This window comes from Bombus terrestris, chromosome 8 (genome assembly GCF_910591885.1).
Source record: "Bombus terrestris chromosome 8, iyBomTerr1.2, whole genome shotgun sequence".
NCBI classification, from domain to species: Eukaryota; Metazoa; Arthropoda; class Insecta; order Hymenoptera; family Apidae; genus Bombus; species Bombus terrestris.
This window is the reverse complement of record NC_063276.1, coordinates 3,068,797-3,086,904: the sequence shown is the minus strand read 5'-3', so window position 1 is coordinate 3,086,904 and position 18,108 is coordinate 3,068,797. Positions and strand designations below refer to the sequence as shown.

At 32.7% G+C, this 18,108-nt stretch overlaps 1 protein-coding gene across 10 annotated transcripts in view; it reads right to left on the bottom strand.

Annotated features, from left to right (window-relative positions):
- The window catches only part of LOC100649884 (myocyte-specific enhancer factor 2), an 80,554-nt gene that overhangs the window by 15,678 nt on the left and 46,768 nt on the right, over nucleotides 1-18,108 (bottom strand). For 4 of the 10 annotated variants that reach the window (XM_003397049.4, XM_012311017.3, XM_020864086.2 and 1 more), the window contains 3 exons: nucleotides 5,546-5,662; nucleotides 4,589-4,792; nucleotides 877-1,035 (listed from right to left, as the gene is read on the bottom strand). In XM_003397049.4, the coding sequence (XP_003397097.1) occupies nucleotides 877-1,035; nucleotides 4,589-4,792; nucleotides 5,546-5,599 (417 nt within the window). In that variant the 5' untranslated portion in view covers nucleotides 5,600-5,662. The other 6 variants (XM_048407916.1, XM_012311013.3, XM_012311014.3 and 3 more) reach the window with 6 other exon arrangements.

The following is an 18,108-nucleotide window of genomic DNA, read 5'->3' as shown; positions in this document are numbered from 1 at the left end:
AACGAAAGTCATCGTTAAGATTGATCAGATTTCAGAAAGACGAAGTTATATAGGTGAAGATTATATTTATAAAGATGATTATTCTTTTTATCGGAAATTATAATATTTAGACATATCGATTATATCTTTGAAAAATATGTACTGTCATTTTACTAGTTTCAAAGAATTTTTTAATAAAGAATTTCTCAGATTACAAAGAAGAATCGATAGAATTTCAAGTTATAGTCTAACATTTAATATAGTTTTTTAAAATATACAGAAGAAATGAAAATCCTTAGAATCTCAAATTCAGGAACAACAGAAATGTTCCCATTCCAAATAAATTTCCAAATAATCCCATTCCAATTTTAATCAGTTGTAATACTCAGCAACACAATCTCTGACCTTCAGCACTATCCGTTTCTACAAATATCAAACCCATTAAGAACAATGTACACCTAAAAATGCCAACTTGGTATATGATACGATTTAGAAAAATAACAATTTCTCTCAACATACATACATATATAAAATTTCTCGCGATATATAAGGATTCAAAAATTTCTCCATATACAAAAGAGAAAAGATACCGGAGTTTCAAATATCCCCAAAACATCGATTACTGATCCCAATAACCTCAAATCACCAAAAATACCAAATCCCAAGTTCTACACAATCAAACTACAAAAACACTAAAAACTCTGAGTAATTTCGTACGCCTAAAATGCCTAAGATCGACAATACCTATCACCGAGGGACCGTCGTTGCGGGACATCCACGCAATTTTTCCAGCCGTCCCAGGTATTCTCCTGGCCCGGGACTTTTTCTCTTTCTCCCTGTCTGTCCTCTCGACGTCAGTCGGCCGTCGAACAACACCGAACGACGACCTCCACTTACCCGAGTGCCGTTATGTTGGTGCCTCTGCATCATCAGTTGGAACTCCTCGTCGATCTTCGTGTATTTGGCTTCGGTGCGCGGAGTGAGATTGTACTCGATCGCGTCAGGCTCCGGACTTTCCGGGGACATGGCGCCCTTATGTTCCTTCTTGTTGAGTGCCTGCAAGTGTCAGCAGACAGGTTCACGTGACCACACCGCCCGAGGGCACTCAACCTTCGCATGCACGTTAATTTAAACGCCTAGCGTCACACACATACACATACGTATACACACAGTCGACTAATCTCTCTAGTTATTTTTCCTTCTCTCTGCTCTTATGTACGTAGCTTTGGTGTATTGGTTATTCGTGTGTGTACTTTTACTATTTGCATGGTAAGTGAGGTTACGTATGCGTTTATGGGTGTGTACGGGAGAGAAAAGGAGAGAAGATATCGCGTGTCACGCGACACGATGGTCGACGATGGATTCGTGTGAAGGATCCATGAACGACCCTGACCATTATTATGCTCGAAACAATTGGGGGACTGGGTTATGGGGCCGATGTGGGGAATGGGCTAGTCGATACTTAAGGGTTGCGATTCTTTTTAAACGTTGATATTGTATCGAATAACGTTAGGCATTATATTAATTATTCTATGGCGTTTATTAATTTTTATTAGTTTTATTTCTGAAACTTTCCTTCTTCTCAATAAAGAAGTTTAAATGATAGGTTTGGTTCCAAATTCAAATTGCACACTCTTTCGTAAAATACTTTTCTTTCGGTACATATTACGGATTTCAAGTATACGTTAACCTTTTTTAAGAGATTAAGGAAGATAAGAAATAATAAATTAAGGAATTCAAACTGTTTACGTATCTCTGTGGAATGTTTCAATTCTTTATAGGGATTAATAAATCGATGGTTAACAGAACTAGAAAAAAGGGTTCTCTCCCAACTGTTTCAAGCATAATGCATTATAAAATTCCTATAAAGGAATATCGAACATGTATAACAAGTTTGGTGCACGTAAAAGACAGCCCGTAACCTGTCTGGTCTTCTTTTCGACTCACCATACCGATTTAAATATTGCAACAAGATTTAATGTATTATTTATACTGGCACGATTATTCCCTATCGATCGATTGGATATATCTTTTCTAGTAACTTCCATCGCTGATATACTTGAAAGTCTAACAATAAGAGAAATACGTCTTCATGCGTATACAGAGTGGTCCATAAAAATTCACTAATTATGCTACATTTTACATAATTCAAATACTTTTTTTAATACTTGTAAACCAAATGTTCATTATTATATTAAGATTATAACACTATGTGTACATGGACTACAAAATACTACAAAAAAATACAACTTTTTATATCACAAACAAATATATTACAATTACTCCAAGTAATAAAATAAACCTGGGGAAGTGGTTAAAAAAAAGAGTACATAAGAAATATCAATATACTCTTTGTACCACCACCGGAGAAATAACCTTAATATCCGTAATCATACGAAAGCCAAAGACAGGCAAAAGAAGTGTCCTCAAAATGAAAGTTTCTTGTACGTTGCTTATTCCAACCAGTCATCTGTCTTTCGTTGATGCACGTTTTTTTTTCGAGCAACATCAAGCGAGACACGCAACGGAACCAGGGGTGGTCAGTCGTCTCTACTAATGGACCACCCTGTATAACATCGGTGAAAAAGAAGGCGCGCAGGAAGCGGGTCTCGTAGCAGCGCCGCGCATGTAGATTTGCCGCATGCCCATGTTGTAATTTCGATGATCGACAAACTTGAAAAAGTTAATAACCAATGATGATACGCGAGAGTATCGAGCGTCGTGCAATTTTTCCCTGTGAAATCTCTCATTTACTGGTATATCAGCGATACCTCGAGTTACAAGATATGCTCGCCTTCCGGCTGATCCAGACACGACGACTTGTCGCGTCGGCAGGGCGGGGTTATTTGAAAAATATCACCGGTTCAGTGCCGTACGAAATTCATGGTTCTTGAAAAATTCAATAATAATTATTTTTTTACGAACGACGAAGCGTATTCAGAATTCTGGCAATTTTGAAACCGATGAAAAATTGTGTTGCAACATTTATTTAACACTTTGAACTATTTGCAAGTTTCGAGTTTACTGAATATATTTTTGTTATTGGGAAGTTTGAAAACTTGAAGGTACAATTCTAAATCCCCTCTAGAATCTCAGAATTAATATTTGCTAGAGAATCTTAAATCCACTGAAAGTGCTACGTAACATACAATATTGCAAATTTTTTAATACCCTCTCTAAAAATTGTTTAACGTTATTAAACGTTTTGCGAAATATACATCTTCTCATAAGAAATATATAAGAAATAATTCAGAATAGTAATTTTACTATAATGGAAAAAGCGTGGTATCTTAAATATTAATCCTTGAAAAATAAAGAGTTTATATCGATTGAAGAACTCATTTTTAAATTATCCTACGTCCAATTTGCATAAATACAACGTAATCTACTTGTTTACTTCTGCATATTTAGAACATACACATTCCTCCTAAACTATGCTTTCTGTATCAACATACTAATGAAAGAAACCATGTACTGTAGATAGCTGTAAGAAAAAGACCCGTTGATAAGATGTTTTGGCTATTATAAGATAAAAGAGCAAATAATATTTACAGAGCATAGAATCCCCAAGATAATTATTATTACGGCCACATAATTATACTGTATGTAAATAACGATTTTTATTGGCCAAGGGTAGCTTTAAGATCTTTTTCTTGCAAAACGTCTTCCAGTTTGTTCAACAGGATTGGTTAAACGATTTGAACGCTGCACAGTATCTTCTGGAACAGTCTAATCGGCCTTGGAGATGCAGAGACGCGCTTCAAACATACTCCGACATTATTTACATGAATGTGAGGCAAGTCTTTCGGAAACAATACTCATTCAGATTTGAAACACGTTCATCTTAATCTCGAAGAAACGTTTCCATTATTTAAAATAAAGAATCATACTACAGGGCAACTTTAAAGAATAATCGTGAGACATATAACCTCTGTTTTTGGACAGAACTAGGCTATAACGGGTTTATATTCATTGCAAATATAGTAAACATGAGTTCTTCAATATTTTAGAGTACTAGACTATAGTTACCATGGAAATTATAATTTCATACTGGGCATACTGTATTTTAAAATTCTTTTGCACAATAATTTATCAACTAATTATATCAATGAATTGATATGTTACTATTTATAGGTTGTAGATTTCCTTTTTACAAGAATTTTGTGCGAGAAATAGGATAATAGTTTTTATTTAATAAAATTTACTTCTATAGTTTCATTTTATTATCAATTTTTCTAGTTTTATGTAAGCGAATTCGTTAATACTAGAACTACCAACCTGTAATTTGTACTTAAATATATTGTATAAAGAAGATTATAGGTAAAGAGATATTATGAAAATAAATAATACCAACAATACTATCAACAATAAACTTTCTAATTCTCTAATAAATCAACATTTCAAAATGTTATTATGAAAATTTAATTTACAGAATTTATCCAGAGTATGGAAATCCCATTACCTTAAACAACTCTATTCACCAAACAAAATTCTCTAGATAATAGCTATCCCTTTTTCTATCGTTCCATCATCTACTTATTCCCTAGATGGTGGACATTCGGAAATGTTGTTGGGTAGCTTGAAAATTACCAAGGAGAAATCGGCTCACCTCGATGATATTCTTGTTGGTGAGGGACTCATGGGGTTCGTTGTACTCGGTGTACTTGAGAAGAACCTTGTCCATGTCGGTGCTCGCATACTGATACAGCTTGTTACTTGAACTGAAGATAATCAGAGCGATCTCGCAGTCGCATAGTACCGACAGCTCATATGCCTTCTTCATTACCCCAAACTTCCTTTTGTTGAATGTCACCTGTTGGAGAATCATCAGGAATCAATCACCTTCACCATTTGCCTCTACCATCCTAAATTATTCGTTAATCAGTAATACAAGTTGATGGAAGCGATACGATTGTTATCTGTCATACATTAGCGTTTTTCATTGCTTCTATTTACTTATACGTTGATGATAAACGTTAAATATCGTGATAACAGTATCGTAAGAAGATTATTATTTATATGATATTGTGAATAGTACATTTTATCTCTAATATTTTTTAAATATAATATTCACGTTACATTATATCCAATCTTACATTAAATTTATTTAATTTAGCGATATATTATATCACTATGTAAATATTAATATTGCTATAACATCATTGACGATGCAATAATAACTAGTAACTTGTGTGAATGGAGTTCTGTTTTGAGTAGTTGGCAACACATGATAATACAATGAATGAATGTAACGCAATAGCGGATATTTTCTATGAAGTACTTGTGGCTTCTAGTACTCGTACAGTTAGCGTAGATAACACTATTTAGAATACAAAACAATGCTTTGTGTAGATCGGCACCGTGTTATTCATTTAGTATTTATGTTTATAAAGAGGTTACAAAGACGAACGTTGTATTAGAAAAAGAAATTGCGCTAGAAAAATTTATAAAACACATCGAAAGATATAAAAGCACCGAAAATAAAAAAAATTTGTCTACGTAATTTATTTAACTTTCTTTTTCTTTTTATGAAGTTCGGTTTTCTTTTAATGTAAACTTGTAGTACCTGACGATTCCGTTCGTCCGTGATGCGCGAAATTTGAATCTTCTTCCGACCCATTTTTGAACGGCGTTGTGGAGATGGGACAGACCTTCGGAACCAGTGGATGGAATATTAAAAACACTGAAACAGAAAGAATCCCCTTATTTCATTTATATTCCTTACAAAAAATTGAAACATTAATCATATTAATAAACTGTTAATCTTATTACATTAACCTATAACTAAATGAATATTTTATTGACGTTTAAAATATTATTCAAATTGATGTTAGATTTATTTAAATAATTTAAGTGTAAATAAAATTTCAAACATTAAATAATTTTCTTTTAAACAGGAAAGTAAATATAATACATTCCTTACGAATGTAGGTTATATTCATAAGATATAAAAGAATCATTTTCCTATTATATCGTATATTTTGAAATAAACAAAGATTTATATAATCTTTTAATTAAACATACTTCTTAAAATAATTTTTATTTCTGTAACTCCTGCTATATGATACTTTTTAATTAATTTGCTATTATCCCGCTATAATTTTCAAGTTAACTGCTCATTCTACTTGATGGTATTACTTCTTTTAACAAAACATTTTAATTCTGAAGAGGATTCACCTTCAATATAAAATAGAAATTAGATATGAAATATTAATAACAATTTCTTTATATTCATCAGCAAGTTGAGAAATTATGATTGAATCAAAAATAACTCAGAGGAAATAGCAGGGTTAATAAATCAAATTTAAAAAAAAAGAATATATAATTCACTAGTAGTAGACTATTACTAGTAGACTATCCGAATTTCCAAACAACCCATGAAGCCACTCAATAAAAGGAATCGCATCTTTATAAACGAGAGAGGATGATAAAATATAACACGAAATAAAAATTCAGGAGGTAAACTTCAGTTTTGACGTTCTAACCATCGCCATGATGAAATTCAAGTTTGAAATGGCGGCAACTTTTGAACGATGAACAAAAGGGACGTGATTTAACTGACGGTTTGAAAACAAAAAGCGCGCGCGTACCCATAGAAAACTAGAATGTAAAAGGCTTATATATCGCATGCAGTTCGAAACGTGCGCGACAGAACTGGACCATGCGTTTCAAGTCTAATGGTGAAACGTGTATAAAGCACGTGTCGTGTTCGTGTATCGATTAATGTCGTCCGAAGAACCAGTCAACTAACTTCAATGACACATTAAATTCGACGGAGAATAGCGGACATGTCTCGTTCGTGTTTCCTCTATTGAAGCTCACTGAAGTTGCATTATCTTTCGACTAACCTCACTTTCGATTATCGTTCTGTTACTCCGAAACATTACGCGGGAATTTTAAATGATTTTATCAACAAGAGTTGTAAATATTTGTGTTCTAGACTTTTTCTTTTAATTAAAACAGATTTTGTGAGATATTGGTTATTAGTAACACAAATGGAATCAAAATGGAAGAAAACAAATAGGTTGTGAAGAATTTGATATTTTTTTTCTTATGAACATGAATTCTCTCCCACAAATTCTATATTAGGTTAGTTTGGAGTGTATAATAATTTTTGTTCCGAGGTAAACAGTATCAATAAATATAACTTATTTTAAACCAAAAATGTTTTATAAAAGCAAGTTATCACTTGAATTAATAGATTTTCTGGTAATTGTGCAAGTCAATTATCGTGTGGTTTATAATCTTATTACGTAAAACATGACCTAATATTTATACAATAATACTTCGATTTTTATTATTTCACTTAACCAACAAATTCTTATTAATTAATAGAGTTACAAATTTATAACAAAAATTTTAAAACTGACTGGAAATAACTTCGATTTCATCTCGTCATGAAAATTACTGTCTGATTTTATGTAAATATCACTGTTGGGTCATCGATGATACACGTGACGATGAACGTGTTGAAAACATCGAAACTCTGTATAACGTTAAACCGCATTGTTTGTGAATGTCTCTTCGCGGATGGGTCGCAGAATTCTATTGAAATGTGGATATCTCTATCGTTTGAATACATTACAAATCTAGGGATGAGCTGATTCATTTGTCCATTAGTAATCGTGACTAAATCCAGATTCTCGTTAATTCATTATTATCCAACATATTGATCGATGATGAATTATTTGATTCACGTCTATACTTCAATTAAAGCTTCTTCAATGTATATATATAAATGACTAAATAAATAAGCATAAATATTTATGGAGTTCTTTTTCCCCTATTAAGTGAAGCTATTCGCTTGGGTTATGTAAATCAAGCAACAAATATATAAAAGTAGGATTACTTGTTCTATTCTTAAATAATTATTATATCAATTAGTCTATTTTTAGATAATTACACATTTTTACGACATGTTGATAACGTAGTTAATAGTTCTGTCACTCTGATGATAAGAATAAAAAAAAAGTCGAAACGAAATATTACAAAATAATGTCATCGTATTTCAATTATGTACGGATAAGCTATCCGAAAATTTTAAACAAATTGTAAGGAAATTACAGTTTTACAATTACGTCATCTTTTACCATATTTTCTACAAGATTTCACTTCTCAATGAAGCAACAAGTAATATTTCGAAATGACATTTGTATAAGGATACGTAATTAGAATTCCGAGCGAAAACAGAGGCAAGATCAATCAATTGATTTAACGCAATGTTTTATCGATCGTGGAACAACAAAGTTGTAATTAACTCGTGGTTTTGATATTACAAGGATGGCGCTGATAAGGAATGATGCAAGATAAAACGAAACATTTCTCTCCCGTTTTCCTGTTACTGATGCGAAGATGGTAGTTAGCAGTAATGAATCAATTTTCGCTTAATCCGATCGAGTTAATACATTCAATACTCGCTACAAAAGGCTACTATATAGGATTTTTTTTTCTTTCTATTTTTAAGCGAAACATACTAAAGAAATATTGTAATAACTTTCCGAAATAGTAAATTATAACTTAATTTCAATGTTTTTTTTTCTAGGTAATGGTAAAGCTGTAAATTCGATTTTTAAAAAATGTATAAAACAGTTATATGAAATTAGAAGATAGAACTATATTAAAAAAAAAGAGACAGAGAGAAAAATTGAAATAAGATATATTTGTTAAAAATATACTTGGCTTTCCAATTATTATTTATGTATTATAGGTTAGTATTTCTTTTAATATTTTATTCGTTTCAATTTTTAGGGATGGCGTTATAAAAATAAGGAAATTATATTTGTAAAAATAAAATGGAATTTTTCATCCTTTTGATATTAATTTATCTAACGCAAAACTAACAATAAGCTAACCTAATTTCGTCGTTCCGAAAAAAATTCAGGTGGAACTAGATATAACCTAATTAATTACGACGTTATTGCCATTACTATGGAGTAAACGCGTAATAAACGATCGATCGCTTTCCATTTTATCGTCGATAATTAATGTACATAATAATCGACTTTATCACTTGAGTTTCCCTCAAAGTGTATACGGAGTACAGATACATCGAGTTACGTGCCAATTAACGATGGTTAACAAAGGAAAACGCATAGACTTATTAAAGCTGCTATACTTCTCATTTCAAATGTAAAAAAATATCTACACAAATTTTTATTGCTATTGGTATTCCGAGGATTATCTATCTTAATTTCTGTAATATTCCTATCGTCAGTATCTTGGACAAATTTCTATCGATAAATTAGAATATATTCTTTTTAATCCTTAGATGATATCGTTGAGCAGTAGATAACGTAAACTATAATAGTTTGGAAGTTAACTTTTTAATAAAAATATTTAATTATATTTACATATTCGTTCGATTAATGAATAACAATACAAAATTGAATAAAAAATTGAATATTTGATTATTGATAAAGTTAACAATACTATTTATCGTATATTATAAGATACTAGAACAGATATGACTACAATACCAAAGTATTGTAGTCACTTATAATTTAACTGATATCGCTTAAATATTAAATTAAAAGATATATACATGCTTTGACCGAATCCATCGAAAAGTAATTAAGCGAAAGTTTCAAGAATCAAGAAAATTTGGTCGATTAACATAATAGGCAAAAACGAAATTTCGTTTGAATTTTAAACGACTTTCAGTAAATGTTATCAGACAACAATCAATCAAGATCAATCGACGAAAAAATAAAATGAACTGTGTGTTTACGTATTTATGTAAATGAATCTGTGGGAGCAATTTACAATGTTCTCAGACTAAGGTAATTGCAGACTAGTTTAATAGTGTGTATTTCTTTCTTCTCTTTGTCAGCTTTTTTGTTTTCAATGCTCTTCCATCTTCCATTTAAATTATGGCCCCTTGCTATAATCGGCAATTGCTAGGTACGTCAAGTGTAATCAACGATAATATTGCGCTACTGTAATGTCAGCAACAGACGAGTAGAAAAATCAAATTACCTTTGCACCAGTCGTGATTAGATAATGCATTATGTATTTCGAAGGAGGCTTCGAGATGCTTCTAGTGTCTCTACTTCACATTATCGAAAAACATCGTAAATAAATGTGGTGTAGTACTAATAAATATTTAACTTTCATGCTTACGCAGATAAGTTCATTGTTTATTCAAAATTCTTGAAAAATTCTAATTTTATTTTCAAATTTCAAATTTTTTATTCGATTTGGTTAGATAAATCGATAATGTTCGACTTCAATAATCAAATTTCAAATTCGGCGAAATTACTATTTCTATATTTAAATTTTGAATAATTGTGATAGATTCGATTTGAGAAACGGCCAATTTCATTAATCGAATTCGGAACAATCGATGCAGTTTCGATTCGATACGATACGATTTTCATCGGGTTTAACCGTCCATAACCTATTCGAATATTCGACTGCCAACTTTTATTCGATAAATCGAATTGTACCCACTTCGATTAATTGGAAACCTGTGTTCGATTGCAGTAGTAAAATTGTATCGTATAATAATAAAAATTATTTGGAAATTAAGAAAAATTGCATCAAATTCAATCAATTAATCGCTTGCATTCGATAGCTTTCTCTCGACTGATGAATTCCAATGCTCGGATACACCGAGTCCGGTAAAAACATAGGCTTTAATGTTGTTCTAATTCTAAACTCCATCAACTATATTTACCGAACCCCCTTTCATTCATTCCGAGCACGCGATCTCTCGCTATATGAATTAACACGCGTTTCACGGGCAAACGTTATTTTTGTCGTGCCTATCTTGTGCATCGCGAAATTATGTTGCACCGTCACCGATCGTAATTATATCACACTCGTGAATCCGTCGACTCTCGCGATCAAATCAAAGGCGATTCCAATACCGACCATTGCCGGTCAAACACGCGATTCGCCTTTGCAAGGACATTAAACACTAACCACAATTAAGCAGTCGACAACGATTAAGTACAATTACTTCCAATGCTTTTTATACATCTGTTCTTTTCTTTAAGTATAAGACGATTTTAAATACTTGTCTTATTATCTTCAATTCGTAAAAAGTAAAAAAGGCTTGCATACATAAGTAATTTTAAGGTTAGATTTAGGTTAAACTAGATTATCAAATATTAGATTCAAGATTCAAATGAAACATTGCATATTTAAGCAAACATATTCATTGAAAAGCATGAGAGGAACACAGTACACAATAATGCAGAGGTTAGGTTCCGTTATTTGATGTATCAGACAAAATAAACTATTAACAAACTGAAATATTAAATGTTAGGTACATGTAGAAATGATATTAATTGAAAATCAGAAGGAAAATACAGTATGGAGTAATTTAGAGAACGGGTTTCTTTACTCGATATTACACTTAAATAACAAAATATTAGATACGAGTGAAATATTCCATGTTACTAACTGTAGATTTCACGTGAAAAATATAAGTCCATTTTCGTTGATTTTGAGGTTATCTAACAGCTAAAATAGAATGTTACGTTATAGTATAATTAAAAACGGGGATAATCTATATAAATCTTTTAAAAGTAGGTGATGAATTTTTCTAAGCTGCGAAAAGAAAAGTAAAAGATAAGTGCATAAGCAACATTATGATAATGAAAACGTGTATTTAATTCAGGACTTATATAGAGACACAGCTTCTTCAGTAACTAGACTTCAAATACGTAGTACATTTACTATAGAAGCATAAAAGATATGTCGTCGTATTCTTTCCCTATGATCTTTCATTATTAATATTAAATATATATGAAAGTATATACTTTCGTACAGTTCGTATGGTACTGGAAATTTTGCGATATTGTTTAGAGCGCGATAAAGTGCCTTAAAAAAGATGATTTAATTCCAACCGATGTACATGTATTATTATCTATTACAGTGTGATTACACGATAAGCGTCAAGTTACAATCGAGACAAATTCCGTCGCGAATTTTCCATTTATTTCAAAATAGAAGATAATGGAATGAATCGTTCATTCAGCAAGCCGATCGCACGTTTCTCGTATTGTGAAATTCCGCGAATGATTATTATTGGCTATCGGCGATGAAAAAAGAAAGCTCGAGCAAAAAGCAATAGAGGGTCCACCCGCTCGATGCTTCTCTTTGCTAGTGACTAGTGACAATAAAGAGAACACTCGTGGAGAGGCTAGAGAGAGAAGAGGTTGCCGCTCGAGCTGTCGTCCGATCGAATTCGGTTTATTATACAAGAGCGTAGAACGCGAACCGAGGGTCAGCGACCACCGCGTATTTCTCTATACACGTCGCATTTTGCACTCGCGTCCAGAAGCTATCCCTATCGAATCGAGTAATGTCTCGCTATATTATGAACCACCAGCTTTTTATTCTTTGCTCCCTGTTGGAAATAACAATCTGTGTTCAATGGACTTTATAAATTGATGTGATTCGATTCTATCTAAAGATATTTAAATGTTACTTCTCTGATTTTTATTCAATTACTAGGCTGCGGATTTTCATGCATTTATAGAAAATTTGGAGGTTCAAAAATGCATAGAACGTATATACTACGCGAAGATATATCTGGTATTTGTTATGATATTTAGTAGGTAAAATTTCCGTCTAAGTTGCATTTTTTAAATTATATTCGTAATAAATATGAATTATGATATTTTTAGGAATATTTCCGTCGATTCTTTTAATTTACGTATCTAGTTGTAAATATTTGACGTTTATTAAATAGACGCCCAGTCGAAATTTGTTAGTTTCTTGCAATTACAATTTTTCTAAAAATTTTGTTTCATTCCATGTAATCTTGTGTGTTTTATTCTATACGTTTTGTGGTGTTTATTAAGGAGATATTGTGATGCAATATTTTACTTTCTCCTAGTTATAGTTTCTTGGGGATTTTCTATTTGTTTCGTGTAATATTCTGAATTGCTTTATCGAATAAATTTTGTATTGTGTAACGAAAGAAATCTAAATTTGATGAAATTGCCTTTAACTTTAACGGACGTTAACATAGCATTCATATTCCACATCTTGCATTGTAATGCGACATATAGATGAAATTATTACACTAACACTCGGTATAACCATCTAGTAATCTTTAATAGTAATATTTAACAGTTTAAAAAAATGTTTAAAATTTTGCAAGAACTTTAAAACTAACAATTACTAAGTACCAGTCATTAAATAGAAAACCAACTCCCAGATATTCATGATACTTAGTGACACTATTTATCTTAATCCCTAACATAACATAATTACCAGAAAAATATTATTTTCCATAGGTGGTCATGCTATATCAAACTTCGATGTATGGTATCAACATTGATAATTAGAGAAGATTTAACACTTCATTGGTCCCGATATGCAAGCCATACTAACACTGCTTTTAATTCTGTTACGAAACAGTAATATCGTATAATAATATTCATAATTGTCTAATAACAACTTGACGCTAACACCAATCCAATATTTAAATGACAACGTACTAGTTAGGTTAAGTTGCAGATGGGCTACTTTAATTTGCTATACTAATTTCGATAGGAGGGCTCACACGAGTTGCGATAACATATACTTTATCACATTGGAAGCGTAGCCCGACACGCGTACTTAGTACATAGTACGATATGTTGAACTTTGCCAAATCGTTTCCTTCGAATAGTTTGCAACCGGATAAACGTTATCTCGATATCGTGGTGGGTTTGATTCGCTCGTTGATACATCATGTGATTGTGTCGTCGTTCGTAAAAAACGTGCCAGTAGAAAAACAAAAACGAAACCTATAGATATAATCGGGGCAATCAAAATTGCTTTCTTTTTTCTTAAATACTTATAACATTTAACGGTAAGTGTTTATAAAATAAACTTATGAATATTTATAATATATATAATTTAAATTTTGACAATGATCGAATAAATTGCAGACTTCAAATGTTTAAGAACCTGCTAACTGATAATTTTCTGTAACTACATTAGAGAATCGCGCAAGAAAAATAAAAAAACATTATACTATTTATACATCGTATACAGTAAATCACCTAACTTGTAGAAATTTCTATCATAGATAAAATTCGTTCAAAAATTTACCAATCATATGTTAATCCGTTTATACCACTAAGTAAAACCTTTCCTGTATGATATTGATTTTACGTTATTATGTCACAAAAATAATTAGAAATATAAAAATCTGTTACATCTATTACATCTATCTAAATTAGATATCTGAAAGCATTTTAACGAATTTTTATAGAATATTTTATACGATTTAAACGTGCGAAATTCGCGCCGAACCTAAAACATCCTAGTGTCATTGCTAATGATAAATAACTGTAGCCAACTATCAACAAGAAAAGGACTGTTTCACAATTGAACACTGCGTTTGATAAACTCACCGACTCGAAGTGAGCTCGATCAGTCGAACATTTCGACGGCTCGTTCGCCAATCGATCGATCTTCTTGCGCACACTGAATCGATATCAAAACAAAGATGGCGAGAGATCGCGCACTCTTCACAGATGTTATTATCACAATGTAATTGGAGAATCTCCGTTCAGGCACTCGATCATGCGAAGTTTCAAAAATCCACACGTTTATTGTCTGTATCAAAATTCCATCTATGTCTTAATAAAAATCTGGACTCGTAAAAGTGACTTCTTGATCGCTCAACGACCATAAAGAGAAAGAGAGAGGGGGGAGAAAGAGCGAAAGAGAGAGAGAGATAGAGAGAGAGAGAGAGAGAGAGAAAGAAACGTATTATCCAAATGATATAATATTTGTCTTCAGATCCACTTCCGTTGTCGACAAATGTTAAACTAGAGATTCACGGAATAGCCTCCATTGGTCACAATACAGTTTACTTCGTTACAGGCACGTTTTTCAAACTTTTATTGAAAACTAGTCAGCATCTAATTTTCATTCGCACACGCAAACACACATGTAGGAGATATAGATATATATATATATGTACATATGTATATATCTATAATATATGTATACACGTATATACGAAGCTATAAGTGAGAAAATACAATTATCGAGAGGTTAGCCTAGTCAAAGGTGCGAGGAGAAAAGCTCGTTCTCCAGAACGGACGTCAATGGTCCCGCGATCGATATCTCCCCACTAACACCCTCGCGAAAGGTACAACTTTAAGATCAAAACAAAACTTCTCGTCGAAGCCGATTACGTAGAAATAACACACGAGCTTTTTGGCACGTACATCAAAACTTGCACTCGTTTTTTTTTTCCTGGTGATACGATCAACCACGCGTCACTTGGTTCGCACGCTGGATTTCATCTGGGGTTCGTCAAACATCGACAAACAAGCCAATCAACGTATTCCATTCGATAACGACAACGTATATACGGCGACAACAAGAAACTTCCTTTATTGTTTCGCGATTGAATGTCTTCTTCGTCTTCTTGCACTTTTGTCGTTTCTTTGTCCCCTTCTGGTATGTATCACGATATATGCGTGATATATCGATACTTTCTCCTTCTGTGTTCTTTTTCTCACCTTTACGACTTTATTAAACGTGTAAAGATGAACGCCAAGCGAAAAAACGATTCTTCAGGATCCAGCTAACCAGGAAGCTAGGTTAGCTAGGTTAGAATTATCCTGGCTGACTAGAAGCGATGACTAGAAACGCGCGTCCGTTTCTTAAAATATATTTTTTTCACGTGCGGCGGAGCCGTCGATTCGCACTGTGCTCCACGTAGAAGATTCAAATTTAGAAGCGTCGTATCGGACGGTAAAAAAGCGGGCCGCGCGCGCCTCGACCAGTTCGCGGTCGAGCCTGAAATAAAGATTTGAGGAAGTCGCGTGGAGAGCACGGGAACGAAAGAAAGAGAGAGGAAGAGAAATAGAGAAAGAGGGTAAATGAGAGAGGAGGAGGGGGGCGCCTGGCCGTGTTGCACATACCAGTCGGTCCACCTCGCCTCTGAAGTTCGCCTCGGCACGCCGAACTAACGTCGACGAGGTTCAACCGTTGATTGGCTCTAGCCGAGATCGACGTCAGACGCCGACTCGCCAATTGCGCGCCGTCGTATGCGCCGCGCATGCGCACCGCTTTCAGCCTCGACAGTCGCGCTGGCATTTCAGCTTCGACCGCGCGTTGAACGACGTTATTACAGTTTCGTGTTATAATCTTCGACTGTCAATTAGTCCTTTTTTATGTCCATATATGGATGATTGTCTTTTAATTATTTTAATACGTTGATTGCCACACAAATTTTATATATTATGCCCTGGGAGTAATATATTGAAATATATTATATTATAACAATTAATTTTTGCAAAATATATTGTATTTGCGCACTTTCTTCTGACGATGTTATCTAAATCATTCACATTATTGAAAATTGTTTAGTCCATGAAATTTATCTTATTTGAACTGTTCAGAACAATTTAGTTCTAAATTTAGTTCTACACAATTTAGTAACGTGGGTCACCGGTGGTCACCGTGGTAGTCAACGTGTTATGGTCACATTTTGCGCTTAGAAAATTCAATTACATGATCTAAAGAGAAAAGGAAATTTTTTATTTGAAGTAACTAACCCAGCTGCGCTTTTTATATCATTTCAAACCCAGTCGTGTTTTTCTAACATTAAGAAATGTTTTACTTTAATTTCCTTTTGATTTTCAGTTTCAATTTTATGCTGAAGTTTTGCTTAAAATATTATAAGTCTTCTTGCTTGTTTAAGTAAGAGTAAAATTGACATATAAAAATTCGAGAATCACAGCAAGGTTAACAATTAGATAAAGTATTGTAGATAATAAAAATAAAAGTAAATAATAGTAAGTAATAAAAGATATTTGAAATCTGCAAAATATGACGTACTTAAAGAAATGTTTAGATAACAAGTGAATGTGTATTATTAAAAAATGTCAACTTTTATAGATATTGTCAACATATTATATAAATAAAAATAAAGAAATTATTCTAATAAAAATATGCTAGATGAGGTTTTTGAAGTACCAACGTATGGCTATTCTTTTTATTTCAAAATAAAGCGTAACATTCAGAATAATATAGATTCTTTTAAGAATATAGGAAAGTAACCGAAATATCGCTGGTCATTCATAAACGTTTCGCCCAGAAGTTGTAAGTCGGTTCATATCGGAGTCAATGTAAATTATAACCACAAAAGTTCAGATAGCTATGCGTAAAAGTGGCATCTTTACACTTTATTAATATTTCGCCAGCCAGAAATAACGACGCGGTTAAAGAATTTAACCGACTACACTGTGTCACTTGTGGTACTCAAAGTGTACGTTGGAGGATGAAAATAACGAATGCATTATAAACGGTACCCCATTTGAACTACGATTATCGATCGATACATGTACATTATTATACATGTGTTCTATCGATCGTTCGAGTAATAAATCAAAGTCAAATATGTGCCGTTTCTAACATAACAACATAAGATGAAATTTTATCGAGTAAACTGTCAGACGTAAATATATTCGATATTTGATTTCGATTATCTGCGATTAGAATTCGAATTTGATTCGATTAATGAGATTTTCATACATAGCACAATCGATTTCTTAAATATTTAAAGATTTCGATGTCAATACAAAAGATTTTAATTACATAGTTGTATCATCGAAATTTGATTTAGCGATCAATTTCCGAGCTTAAAATCCTTAAGTCATTGAGTATGAGATTACATAGACATGATACCACGTATAATGGAACCGTCACTTTTACGTGTCAATAGCTTGACGCCAGTACAGTTCTCCTACCAGTATAATGTCACAGCTGAACTATCAATCCGTACATGTATATACATTAGTCTCATTTATCCCTGCCTAATCCGTTATACACACATACAATGCCAGATTTTTAATCCCATACGTTTTGCTTTATTATGTCTATCCAACATATGTTACATGCATAATATACAAACATTAAATATTCATTGAGTACATCAGTTACAAAAACACGAACATTATTTGTATTTATCCAAAAACTTGCACAAATGCCGTTATGCAGATCATTTCTTATTAATTAAAGTTTGTCAACCGTATTAGTTAATTTGAGGTTATGTTATGTTAAATTCTCATCATTGCGTTTCTAACAGTGATTCGTTCGATTGAAAAGGAATTAACCGATGAAAATCAGGGAGAGATCATGCTTTTATAGTGACAAATGGAATGC